This window comes from Cavia porcellus, unplaced genomic scaffold (genome assembly GCF_034190915.1).
Source record: "Cavia porcellus strain 051 isolate PalLab524CR breed Dunkin Hartley unplaced genomic scaffold, mCavPor4.1 scaffold_33, whole genome shotgun sequence".
Lineage (NCBI taxonomy): Eukaryota > Metazoa > Chordata > Mammalia > Rodentia > Caviidae > Cavia > Cavia porcellus.
Genome location: NW_026947516.1, coordinates 24,986,486 through 25,000,859, shown reverse-complemented (window position 1 = coordinate 25,000,859; position 14,374 = coordinate 24,986,486). Strand labels below are relative to the sequence as shown.

The following is a 14,374-nucleotide window of genomic DNA, read 5'->3' as shown; positions in this document are numbered from 1 at the left end:
TGCCATGGAGGTCATATTTAGCTTGTGCTAGAAATAAATTAGCACTGAAAATGTGTTTTCAGAATAAGCAAATGAATGAGTGAAAGAGTGAATGAAGAATTTATGAACAGAAATAGGCACTGGGCTTGGCATGAAGAAACCAGTATTTGGAAGAAATTCTTGGCTCCTTGCAGACAAAATGGTTGAGAAGTTCTTGATTGCTCATTAGCTAAAACAAGGACACCAGGATCACACTCCCAATGAGGTCTTTATTAATTTAGGACAGTGGTTCTTCACTCCTTTTAGGTCACAGACCTCTTTCAGAATCTGATGACAGCTAGGAACCCTCTAATTAGGAAAATTCACATATTGAACATATACACACATTTTTGCATATGATTTAATTTTAGAGAGCTCAGAGTTCCTCCTTCTAACAACTCATTTACAACCCCCAGGTTAAGACCCCAAATTTTAGATACACAGAATTTGGCAGTAAAGTGGCAAAATGGAGAAAGAACTGAGACTAGAAACTAGACTTCATTTACAGTTCTGTTTCTGCTTCTAACTAGCTCTGTGGATAGAATTTCACTTCTCCAGATTTTAGATTTCTCACATGGAAAATGAGGGAGTAGGATTACTTCTATCCAAAGATGCATCTGGTGTCAACATTTGGGAGGGAGAAGCTGGCACATTCCATAGGAACATCACTCCTTTCCACCAAGGTTCGTCTGTGGGTTGCCTCCTTGGTACACATTGCTTTCTTTGTACTTTGAAAAGAAGCCTATTTCCCTACTAGGTAGGCTTCTCTAAATCTCATGGTGCTAATTTTAACCTAACTCAGAAGTCTGCACAGAGGCCAGAGTTCTCTGGTCATCTTACTTTCTTTTCCTTATTTGGCACTCTCATAGGTGTCAAGGAGGAATTCAAACAGATCACCTGGGCAGAATGAAGGGGAGCAGATGAGAGATGGGCTAGGGAGGACATCCTGACACTGTCTGCAGGTGAACAGATTCGAGCTCATTCACTTTCCCTTTTGCTTTCTCCTGGATTGGCATGAAACAGAAATAAACAGTTGTAACCACCACAGGGAAGAACTCTGTAATATGCTGTCTATAGCCATTGTCAGTTCTTTGCCAGCCAATCCAGTATAGTGCTAACTTAATATTTTCCTTTGTATTACAACGTTACCATTTTTTTAAAAAAATAGGAACTTTGTCTTCAGATACTGGGTGCTTTTTATTTAGCACAACTGAAAAGCAAATTACCCAAAGGGAATGTTCAAATGTCTTCAGACAAGCCAGGCATAGCAAAAATAATCAGCGCTGTCCCCTCCCCACCCCCACCCCAAGTGCCTATATCCCATTTTCATGGTTAAAGCCCAACCCCAACATTCAGGGCTTATACCTCCTTTACAATTGTTCCACTAAGTGGTGATCCAGCCAAATTTTGAATGTTCTAAAATGACTGGAATTAACTTTTGTGGCAATTCCCTGCATGTTTATATAGCCCTAATCTTATGCCACATCCATCTACTACTGTGTAGCTTTAGATCATGAGCCCTGTGCTACTGTGTGAGGCTGACAAGTTAACTATAATGTCATGAGTTCCTACTCTTTGCCAGTCCTTGCTTTCCCAATGTCATGTCACTTAATTCTCACCAGAAACTTGCCACATCACTCAAATGCAGACTCTAAGTGGGCAGACTTATTTTTTACCTGATTTGTTAACTTTTGTGTCTCCAGTCTCTGTAACAGTATATGGGCAATATTAGGCACTCAATAAATATTTGCTTAATTGAAAGATATTTACTGTTATTATCCCCATTTTATAGATGACAAAACAGATTCACAGAGGTCAAACACTACTACAAGCTGCAGGGATACTTTAATAGGATCCAAAAGAATATACCCATTATGAGAAAGATATCACTTGTGGCCAAGAGGCTTTGTATCCTGCTACACCCCAAGGCAGCTCTCCATCTCTCCTGTTCTTGTGAAGGACACAGCCAAGCTCTGTTGTTGGGGCTGGAGAAAAAGTAGTGTCATGGTCACAGAATGCCACTTAGAATTGGATGGTGGTTATTTCAAATAAAGAAAATTTCAAGGGTCTTCTTTAGAGTAGTATGTTGTGTAAGTAACTGTGGCCATGAAGGATAGCATCTGGTAATCTGTCTTTTAACTGAAAATTGAGGGTAAAAGTGGTAGGAAAGGCAGAAATAAACATAAATCGTAAATTAAAACAAAAGCAATATACACCAAAAAGGAAACAATAACCTGAAACAAAACAAAACTCATAGGCTGAAACAATGAATAGGGATTTTCATGAAGGCGTTTCTTATAATTTCTGTGGAACCAATTGTACTTCCTTTAGCCTGAGAAGCCCTTTTGCTACTTGTTGGTACACTGCTATAAGACTAAACAATAATGCCCTATTTCATGTATCATTTTGTTTCTTGTAAATCCTAAGTTCCTTGTGAGTTCACATTTTCTACTAAGTTTCACTCAATGAGAGAATATCATCATCCTTACCTTGGCTTTTCTTATTTTCCTTATGAAGGCCAAGTGACCTCATGTATCACAGTTTTTTTACTTGACCAGAAGAAATATTTTTGATGAATGGAATATTGTCTTTGGTAAACAAACAACAAACACAAAATCAAAACCAACCAAATAAGTTTCTTTGGTAAAGTGAACACTAATGTCTTGGTTGGACTTAAAAGAAAAAAAAAAACACTTCAAGTGCTTGCTGGGATCTTTTTTTCCCTCTTTGTAGCAATTCCAAAAAGAAAATTTCATGACAGACAGACTTAAAATTTATGGAGATGTGATTTTGAGATACTTCTAAGGTGTCTTCTCCATGGTGGGGCTAAACCAATGTTGTCAGAGCAATAACCAACATTAACAAATAATATTTTTCTAACAATAAATAATAAATCTTGGCATGCATAATCCCCCAATAGAAAAATTCATTTCAGAGTCAGAATTTCAGAAGCCTTGATTTCAAATGCTGAAAAGAGAAGTTGACAAGTTTGAAAATGCCCTTCATTTAAAAATACAATATCCCAGGGTATACAGAGACTCAATCAACTTGGAAAACTACTATCTGTCATAAAGAAAGTTCCATAGTAAGTCATTCCAGTTGACCAAATTGAATGATTAAATTCTCAACAAAATCCATTTAATTGGTGTATGTGTTATGTCAGTTTTGTGGAGTCATTTTAAGCTGAGGTGCTCCATGTGGCTGACACTAAATCAATGGCTGATTTAGAACATACTGTTCAGAAAATGATTTAGCAACATATGATTTAAGAATAAAACCAATCCCCTCTTCTGTTGTGTTTTATAAATAATAGCCTAGTTGCAAGCCCCTAGGAGAGAGAATTGATTAAAGATCTATTATGCAAACTTGCCCTTTTGTGAGGACTGTACTTGTCCTTGGATTAAAGCTCATTATCTTCTTGTTGAGTGTATAACACGTTAGTATGATCACTTAGTGTATCTGCAGGAGAGACTGAACAAGTGTGTAATGCACTAGCTATGATCCCCTGCACATGTATTTAGAACTTTATGTACAACAGTACATGAATAGAAAGCACAGGTTTGCACTTGGTGTGGTTACATCTGAATCATTTGGGCTTTTTTTTTTTTTTGTTTTTTTGTTTTTTGCTATTTAGAAGGACAATGGTACACCGAAATGCCAAACATTTTTATCTTAGACATTTAAAAAGTGTCTGCCCAGTGGCAATAAAGTCCTATATTTCTGTCTTAGAAATGTATTTCAAGGGGGGTAATATCTTTCTTATTAAAAAACTTAATATTGACCTGTCCTGTCTTAGGCATGCTAAAATGATGAGAACTGTCTAGTGGTGTGACCTGGGTGAGTCACTTTATTCCTTTAGTTTTCAGTTTCCTCATCTTTCAAGGATTGGGAAGTCACACAGTACCTCTGCTTAGGGCCAGAAAAGTAAGATGCTTCTGGGAAATGCTTACCACTAGTGATGTCTAAAGAAGCCACATATCTACAAAGAGGAAAATACTGTAGATGTCTGTTTCAACTATAAGTAAGTTTTAGTTTCATTTTTATAGATTTGAAAAAGTTCAGCGGTCAGTGGCAACATAATCACTCTTTTAGAACAAAACATTTCTGTTTAGACCTATGAACCATTTCCCCTATTGATTTTGCAAGTCAACATATAAATACCTGGGCTTGCTAATGTACAGAAGAGACTTGCAGTGAAGTAGAGAGGCACCGAAAAGATGTGTTGGGGGATGAAGGTGAGGGAGAGCCAATTTAACAGAAAAGTTTGACTGCTGTTGTCAATTGATCTGTATTGGTGATTACTTTTCCTGGTAAGTGTCATCTTTCTTCTTTTTGGCTCTTTATCTCCTTGCAGTGCTGTAAACTTTCTCAGTGGCAGGACTTAGACTCACTATCTTGTTTTGTCTTCTGAAGTCCCTGAGAAGTCGTCCCACGGCAAAAGCACACTGGTACTACAAGTTGACATGTATGGCAAATAACTATTTCAGTGCTCCTCTTCCCATCCTCATCTACATATGGGCAGATGTTGTTTCTGGGAATCCATGCAAAAATGTGTGCAGGGCCAAACCACAAACAGCTGTACCAGCTGGCTTTTGTTGTTGTTGTTAAAATGAAGACACTGTCCCTAGGTTCAAGTGGACACCTGCTTTTCTCTATCATGCCAGGTATTTGGGTTTGGCTCTGTAGTTTTATGTCCCTAAAGCCTCCTGCCAAGAGATGTAACTAATAAAACAGGCCCATTTGGTGATAAGTGGCAAGATATTCCAAAATAGAATTGCCCCAATTCTGTAATGCTCAAGCTGGCATTGGTTTTTAGGTATACTAACTGAACTACACAAATGTTAAAAAGTACATCAATGGGGAATGTGATAAATTCATTCTGGACAACAAAAATGCCTCACCCAGGTGAATTTAGGGGTTACTCAATTTCAGTTCATGGGTGACAGCCATTCTACTATGTCTGATTCTGAGGTTTTGGCTTGCTGGTCAGAATTTTCATAAACATCTTCTCAGGTGTTGGGTAGATTGGTGAGACAGCCAAGACCTCAAGCCACAGACACTGACTATAGCTACTGCTCTGGGGAAGTTTTGAAAGCCTTGTTTGAATAATGCTTAAAGCTATTTCTGCCTTGGCAGCTGACCTTTCAATCAGTTGCGTTTATCACAATACTAGCAACATCTGCAGTGTGGATAAAAATGGGATCCTGCCTGTTAATAAGCTTTCTTCTATTTGATCCTAAGAGATTGAGTCTCTTAGGGTGTATGTGTGTGTGTGTTTATTCTCATAATAACTCTTTTGTTTTAAAGATTGAAAATATGCCATGCCAATTACCCCCCTTGTCCTTTCCTTTTTGTTGTAATACCTTCTTATCCTTAAAAAAGGGAACAACCTTGAATTTAGCTGTTTCAGTAACAGAATCTCTGCTCTTGATAAGACCTAGGGTGAAAACACACCGAGCAGACACTGTCACACTGTTGTAATTTGGTCAACCACTCGGGTACTATCGATATCTACCATTTCTACACACTCAATTTCTTCCCGGTTTTCAGGATTTTTCTTCTCTTTCCTTTTTTTCTTAGAGGGTGGCAGGAAAGTCAGTATCACAGGTAAAATGGCAAAGCAGTGAAAGAAGGTGACAAATGCTATTAAAAACAAGCACCTGAACAGTGTACAGGTCAGATTTGAAGGCACAGCTGCGAGAGGAATCAAACCAACAATATAGCAGAGGTAACTCTGTAAAATAGCTACCCCATGAACTTCCAGGGCATTTTTTACCCATTTAGTTCTTGTGAAATCCTTGCCCAGAACAAATGTGGATAAGAGTGGAGCACAATTGTCAATTGTATAGTTAATTCCATAAATTAAGCATAGAACAGAAATGCAGTCCAGTTCTACTTTCCATAATGTCATGAAACCTATCACTCCAAACTCCACAGATACAACTGTTAGAGTGATCCAGACATTAATCAGAGAATCTGCCACCAGGAATGCTGAAAAGAAGAGCAGAAACAAAGCACTGATGCAGGAGTTGTGCAGGGGGGCTCCCAGAGAGGAAGCATATCGATCCATGTACACAAAAGATGGATTGAAGACGATGAACTTCACTTTGGAGGTGACTGAAAGTCTCCTCAGTGTCTCCAAGAGATCATAGAGTTCTTCTCTGTTTGTTTCCATTGTCTTGGCCACCAGAAACATCCTGGAGGCCACTACATCAACTTCATCATTGTACTTTTTAGAGAAGATGATGTCCTCTTGAAAATGTGAAAATTGGGGGGCTTTCAAAAAGGAATTTCTCAACATGTCTGTGAAATTTTTCTTAGGTAAGCCAGTGGTAATATTGAGTTTCCGAAGGTAATTTAAATAGCTTTCAAACCAGGATATTCGCACAAACCCCTTGGTGTATTCTAGAACATCTTCTTGCACACTAGTGTTCCAGTATTCTATGGACTCATATATGTAAAACCCAATCACAGGACTGTAATTGCTAAAGTACTTTTGCTGGGCAGTAGTGTACTCAATGGTTTGCGTTGCAGTTGCTACGATGTTACTAAGGTCTGACCCTTCACTGACCTGCAGATAGCCCATTAAGGCAAAGGAAATATAAATAAGGTAAAAGAGGACTACAAAAGGCTTGACATAGGTGTTGGTTATCCAGTCACAGTAATAGCGTTTGAGGAAACATACCAATAGGTGACTCTCGTAAGTGTTCGCTTCCTCACCTTCAGTTGTGTCCTCACTGAATCTGGCGGTCAGGAGAAACCTGTACCATGCCGGTTTCTCCTGCAATACCTCAGGCTTTGGGACTTTTCTACAGAAGATACTATGCTGGTAATTGTTTTCTATGTAGCCGGTGAACACGAGGCTGGAACCATAAAACGAGAGTACATAGAGGTAGTTGAAGAAGATTGCAATACAGGAATTGCAGCAGAAAATCCTGGCTGCCTCAATGTTTGTGAAAGGGCTGGCCCCTATGCCAAAGGTGACCAGGTACATGGCAGTGGTGAGAGAAAAGGAAAGCATGGAGTCTGCATAGACTGCTGCAGTTCGCTCTTTAACGTGTTGGTCTTCTCTAGTTTTCCTCCAGGAGGATAACATTTCAAAAGTTCCATATAATCCATGACCTGAGAGAGAAGAAAAAGACCAGAGGAAAAGTTTAAAGAACTGATCTTCTTAAAGAGGCAAAGCAACTTGATCATGGAGACTACTGGCTTGTGAGAAATATATAATGAGGCCTGATGGTGAGAGGTTTGTTAATGCCAGTGATTTCTCCTTTGGGGAGACAGATCCGTGTTTCAGTGAACTGCAAGTGTTAGTAGGGGCAGGACAGCTAGTGGAGCTAGGATCTTCATGTTCCATTCTGGCTTAAGAAAGCTAGATGATCTGTCTATTGAAAGCCATGTAAACTTGTGCCCATGTCTGTTGGGAATGACATACATCAATAGTGTGGGTTGTGGGCACTGTTTGGTTGGTGGAATACTCCAGGGAAGATGCCTAGCCAATCATCAGTTTGCTTTCAATCCCCTCACATCTGGCTGGGGGTCTGCACAGAGAATGGTAGAGAGTTTTGAGTCAACATCCTGTCAACTGTTTTAAAATTGCCCAAGCGGGGAGCTTTGGTAAGGAAGAGGCACTATATTTAGTTTGAGTCTTGAGATAAAACTAAATCACAGCCTGTTTTTCTCCACTAAGTATCAGGGCAGGAAGAAATAAATCTGAGAAATGGGAAAGCAAAATAAATAGGAACATATTTGAGTGACGAGGAAAGAGGGAAGAATGTATACAGGGAATAAGACTCATACGAACTCTGTTATTGTTAAAAATTTGAACTCAGGTTGAAGGCTTATGACTTGCATTTTGTCTTCAGAGATTTGTCTGACCAATTTTGGTTGTTTATAGATGACGCATCAAACAGGCGGTGACTCTGCTGGCTTCTCCGTGCTACTTGGCAGTGGCCTGTGTAGAACAGAGCCAGGATGGCCACCTCTTTCTTTAACTGCTTAGTGACTTTGCCTCACTGATAAGCATTCCAGTAACACTGAACCAGGAGATATATAGTAAGCATCCATGTTCTGACGTAGTTCTACTTCTTGGGAGCTCTAGTATGTCATCTGCCACTTCAGGTTGGAATCAAATACTTCCTTGCCGTGCCTATCTGTGTTTCCAAGCCTCTGTAACATTGGGAAGCCCACCAAAATAACCCAGTGTGGCATTTGATAACTCTTATCTTGGCACTGGGATCAGCACTCTAATTTTTTGCTTCCATGCCTTGGCATATTCAATTCTATTATTAAGGTTAATAAAATCTTTAGCCTTTGGTACAATAGTCTTGTTTTTATAAAAGAATTTAAAATCTCCAACCAAGTGTAATGTGAGTGAAGTGAGTCATTGTTATCTTGTGTGTACAACAACTGAGCACACATCTTCCCCTGTTACCAGGTTGGTATTTATATCCTTATTTTGAAGTCCTAGCCTCAAACCTGAATACCCAACTGCATAGAAATGAGATAGGCCAGCTTCCTCAGAGCAATGTGACATCTACAATGAGAGATCAAAATATACAGTGAATGTTTAAATTAAAAACATTCATTACAGTAAAAGATGCATTGCTACTGATCTCCCTAAATTACTCCCCCTTTTTTGAAACACACTTACTCCATCATTCTCATCACTTTCTGAAGCAGTTCTGGAAGTCCTCTTTGTGTCTTTATGAGATGTGATCAACAATAAGCTGAATGCTGCTGCCAAGTGCCATTCAGTGAACAGGCACGCTCATAGAAACATTGCAGTGTGTCTTCATTCACCTTATTCACCAGATCTGACACCATGCCACCTCTGGCTCTTCCCCAAAGTCAAAATGACCATAAAAGGTAAACATTTTGAATTGATTCAGGACATCAAGGCAGCTATGACAGTGCAACAAAAGACATCCACACAAGAAGAAGTTCAGAGTTGCTTAAGAAAGTAGCAGGGATAATGGGATAAATGTGTTTGAAGTGAGGGAAAGTGTTTTGAGGGGAATTAATGCAAAGCATCTATTACTGTGAAATTTTGAAACACTCTCTGTGTTTTTCAGTTGCATCCCCTATCTTAATTTACTAGGCACCATTTTACAACTGCTGTTAGAGATTAGGCCAAGACTGTTCATTTGATAACTAGCATCATGGCCCCTGTTAAATTGGAGGCATTTAAACTCTCCAGACATGAAACAAAAGCATACTTGTTGACTGACATCCTGTCATTAATTATATTTTAGGTAGTTAGAATCTAGTCGCAGGAGAGAGAACTATTAAATGTTTCCACTGTGGTCTCAAGATGGACCAACTGACCTTTAATTAAAAGTAAACCATCCCTTGACAATGAGGGTAAAAAGAAGATTAATACCTTGAGGTTTCAGCACCCTGGGGAAACAATGTTAAGCATTTTCTATGGCCCATGTATACCAAATAACTTTGGAAGGCAAAACACACTTCAAGAGATTGCTGAATACAGCAAATAGTTTTTTTCAAATGGTATTTATTTGCTGGAAACAATAAATAAATAAATAAATAATAAAACAGGGCTTTAGTACTGAGTCAAATATGTTAAGAAAATAAGAATGCATATAGCAGAATTTGAATTAATCATATAGTAGAATTTGAGTTACATTTGCTTTGCAATAATTTTTATAATCAGTATGATGTTTTATGACATTATTTGGCCCTGACTCTTGTTGGAAAATATAATAAAAATTCATTTCTTACCTTACCATTGAATAATCTTAAAAGGGAATTGAGAAAAGGAATTGGAATTAAGAGCTATTAGGTGACAAGAGTGAGGCTCAAGGATGCAGAATAAAAAGAATCAAACTCAAGGAAAAGTGGAAATAGGCTGTTGTGTACTGAATTCTGTTGTTGCATTTTTAAAGGACCACCTTTATGCAGTTTGATCTTTTCTTTTTTCTCTTGCTAGGTGTGTGTGTGTGTGTGTGTGTGTGTGTGTGTGTGTGTGTGTGTGTACCCTCACAGAAGTATGAGGTGGCTTTGCTGGTCATCCTTGACCTTGACATCAAAGGTTTCTTCCAACCATTCCTGATAGCACTGATTTTTGTTTTTTAAGCCACACCTTTCTGGCCATGCTTACACCCTTTGTATTTCTGGAACAATTGCTGATGCCATAACTGGGCCTCCTTCCTGTAGCTTAGTCAGTTGAGGGAGGGATAAGTGCCAACCGAGCTGTGGGTACCTCTCAGGGATTAACAGACTGGAGTGCCTGCCTGGCACTAGACCCAGCTCACAGCTGGGTATTTATGCTGAAGAGGTCGATCTCTTTTACCCAAAAGGAAAGCCAAACTGTGGGGACCTTTTTTCCTGGCCTGAGTTCAAGAAGAGACACATTCCAAAAGCCCTAGGTTGTGAGGAACACCCTGCCCCCTGCTCCAGTACCTACTCTGCCTAGAATTACAGCTGAATTTCTTTTGGTTTGCACTTTCAAAGCTATACAGTATTTTCAAGTGCAAACTCCTCTGGGCCACTGTGCTATTGAAACACTTAAGGTCTGGGAAACAAAACTGAGATTGAGGCTGAGGAAGGTGTACATAACAGGTAGGAAACTTTCAGAGTAACTTTCTCAGTTTTTCCTCTAACCAGCCCTGATGTTACCTTCCACATCCTCTACAGAAACTGGGCAAATCAGAGTCTCTGAAAGGCAGAAGTGAAAGCTTTCGGTAGCTTGTGTTCCTTTTCACTTTGCTCCCTTAAGAGGATAGGTTTCTTCTTTAGCATCACCAACATTCACAGGCCTCTTTGGAGCTGGAATCCAGCAGGCAGGACTCTGCGGCCAAATTTTATAGATGCAGATAAACATACTATCTGTAAACTGAAGGTACTTTTCAGAGGTTTGACTACCATTTGTCTTGTTTTGAAAAAGTGCTTTAAAAGTAAAAGTAATGCTCTTTGCTTTTAAAACTTCTCTATGAAGCAGGAGCTTCTCTATTACATCTAAGAGGCTCATGTCATTGGCACAAAGCATCACTTGGGATGTCTGCCCCAAGTCTGTTGACTAGGATTCCCTGGTAGCAGAGCTCACAAGGGTGGGCACGGGGATGCTGCCTAAACAGAATTTGACCTTGACAACCAGGGGCACTATGGTGGTAATGACAGTCATGATTTGTTATCAAAGGGGAAGTCATAGCCTGAGACCCGGAGGTGTCATAGTGAGGATGTCAGAAACTACCAGTATTCTAGAGCATTTATTCTCTTACAGTCATAATATAAGGCTGAGGAGTTGACAAAATTCTTGTTAAACAACATATACTCATTCTATCAAATTATAAAGATTAAGAGGCTTTGAAAGCATTTTCTGTCATTTAAAAGCACATTTAGGCATTTGTTTCTATTTTTGTCACACTGTATGTCCATATTGTTACACACATAGGAACACATGCATATCAGTATGTGTCAAGATACATACACACACACAGATCCAAGTTCTAATTATTCATGAATGACTGCTTTGAGGAAACACGGGCGTTTAGCCAGGTTTTAGCTGTGGTCAGTAAAGCTCTTCACCAATGTTCGGACATAATTTGTACTAAAAGTGTTTTTTTTTTTTAAAGGAAAATGCTTTTATTAATTTTATTAGCAGTAGAATTTGGGATTATCGACTAGTAAAATCAAATACTAAAGAATTTAAGCTAATATTTTTCTTTTCCAAAGATTTTTTTTATATCTGTATGTGCAATTAACTCCCAGGTTTTTGAACTAATGAGGAGAAAAAGAAGCACAGATACTAAATAACACTAATGTGAAAGGAATGCAACTAGCTCATTCTTCAGTTACTTGGGGGAACTCTCAGGCATATTCACAGATTAAATCTCACTCACCCAAACACTTTTCTGGGGTCTGGCCAAAGCTTTCAGGGTTGTTTATAATCCACTAAGGCAGGAATCCACTAACAAATAGTTGAGAATTAACCTAACTTTATCCATAGATATGCTTCTGGAAAGTTATTCATAAAGTAAATCATGTTTTAAATTTATTGACTGCTTTTGCTATCAGAAGTAGGCTAGGTGATTTGGTTTTTGTTATTGTTGTTGCTTGTTTGTTTTGGAAATGAATATTCAGTAGCAAATTGATCTAATTTGTGTATCTAGATTTTGTTAAGTGTGATATTTCTTCAGTCCCAGACTCTCCCACCTTCTCCAGTCCACACAAACACAGCAGAGGCAAACTGACGCTTTTGACATCAATTCCCCTCCCTCACTAGCAGGATTTCCTCAGCTTGAGTTTCTCAAAGCGAAGAATAGCTGAGAAGATGAGGTGAAATGAAATGGCTCACTGATGGATGATCCTTCAGTTTCAGTGTGAAAACAGTTAATATAAGACAATGAAGCCATTTATAGCATGCCTGGGCAGTGTCAAGTTTCATATATGGACATAAAATGACTACCTTGTTTTTGAAAATATATAGAGCATAATGGATGAGCAAACTCTGCTTACAACATATTTTATTCTTAGATGAGCTTCACTAAGTAGCTCCTGTTTATAAAATTCTTTTCATTCAGTGACATCCACATAAATTCAAGATTTTTAATTTTTAGAATAATTTTAAAAAATCTACATCTCTCTATCTGGATTGAATAACATCTATTTTCAGGGAGAAGTTCATTAATTGGGTTACATTTGCACTTTGCCAGCTATAAACATTTACTTTATAAGTGGAATTGTTTGGTTTATCGCAGCCTGTCTTGTCTCAGAGTTAAGAGTAAGAGTAAAGGTGTACTCTGCTTAAGTAAAAACAGATGTTCACATCAGGGGAAATATACACATCTTATTCTTTCTACTAGAGACTTGATACATTTTGATTATTCTAATCATGGAGTTGGACATGAGTCTTAGAAATGATTTTTCTTTCCTAGGCAGTTGCAAAGTAATGCTCAAGAAACAAATTTGCTAACAATTCTTTCTTGTTTAAAGACAACATATTTAGATGTCATATATATATATATATATATATATATATATACACACACACACACACATATATATATATGCACTGTATAAAGTGTGTGTATAAACATGCCCCATAGCATGCTATAGTCATAGTGTAATAACTTTTCATACATAAGACAGATGTAATATACAAGTACAGTATATGTATATATGACATATCCTATTCAAATCTATTTATATATTTATATATAAAATGGATGAATACTACATAATATATAAATATATAGTATTTATATGTAAACATTTAGAATATACTGCATAATATGTAATACATTCTATACATATAAATACAAATAGGTGATTGCATATCATTACATATGATATCAAATATAGCTAATATAAATTATGTACAAAGGTTATATATACACAAAATGAATAGTAGGCTGACACATTTTTTTTGCTGATGAAGTAGAAAAAGTGTTCATGCTGCTACACGAATCAGTGTAGAAAAGGGAATGGAGTTCCTCTCTTGGGTTTTATCTTTCTATATTTTGGTTCCTGGCTAGTGAAGTAGTGAAGTCTGGGCAAAATGCAGGACTTCCTTGACAATAACTCTATGACTCTGAATCTGTTTGGGTTGTGAGCTCCTGCAGACCCATCTGGTCGCAGCTACCCAGCTGTGACTTTCTGAATTCTGGTCCAAATGTAGACATGAGGTGTTTTCCCCTCTGTTCTATTTTTATCAGCTTAGTCTCCTGATGCCTGACCATCATAAGGTTTGCCCCACCACCATTCCCTGGGCAAGACCAGATAGACAGGCTATTTTGGTCTAAGAAAGCAAAGCAAAGCAAAACAAAACAAAACCTTTCATTCTTCTGCTGAATTCAGTCTGTGTCCCTAGACTTGCACTCTTAGTCCTAGTCTTATTTTAGATTATAGTTAGGAACAGAACTATGAACCTGTTATGTCCTATTTCCCCAAACTTATTTTCCCCATTCACTCCTCATCATAATATGATTGGTAGAGCATAAGAATAAAAGGATGAGAAGTAATCACAAAACTAGATTATAAAATCTTGTAAACTAGTCCCATACAACCAAGGGCCATTACAAAGATAGGAAACAAACCTTGGAAATATTGTGTGGAATTACTCTCAATTTAAACCAGATGCATACATAAAAATGTGAATAAAACCCTTCTAGAAACTACTGAAATGTTTTACTGATTTATATTTAGGCTGAATATTTCCATATTACTCTAATATACTGCAACTCTGTCACATAGATTGTCATATTGTTGCAAATAGTGAGATTTCCGCAATAATATATTAGGTTTAATCATATGAAACTACTGTTTTTGTAGTTAAAAAATGATTGGAGATTGGTACCAATTTCCTAGGTCAAAAATGTTAGATACTGGCAACTTC

General features: G+C 38.0%; 1 protein-coding gene across 2 annotated transcripts in view; it reads right to left on the bottom strand.

Annotated features, from left to right (window-relative positions):
- Nucleotides 1-228: 228 nt before the first annotated feature.
- Ptchd1 (patched domain containing 1) overlaps nucleotides 229-14,374 on the bottom strand; it is a 55,555-nt gene continuing 41,409 nt past the window's right edge. For both annotated transcript variants that reach the window (XM_063243022.1, XM_003466403.4), the window contains one exon: nucleotides 229-7,140. In XM_063243022.1, coding sequence (XP_063099092.1) covers nucleotides 5,486-7,140 — 1,655 coding nt within the window. In that variant the 3' untranslated portion in view covers nucleotides 229-5,485. The remainder of the gene's footprint in view (nucleotides 7,141-14,374) is intronic.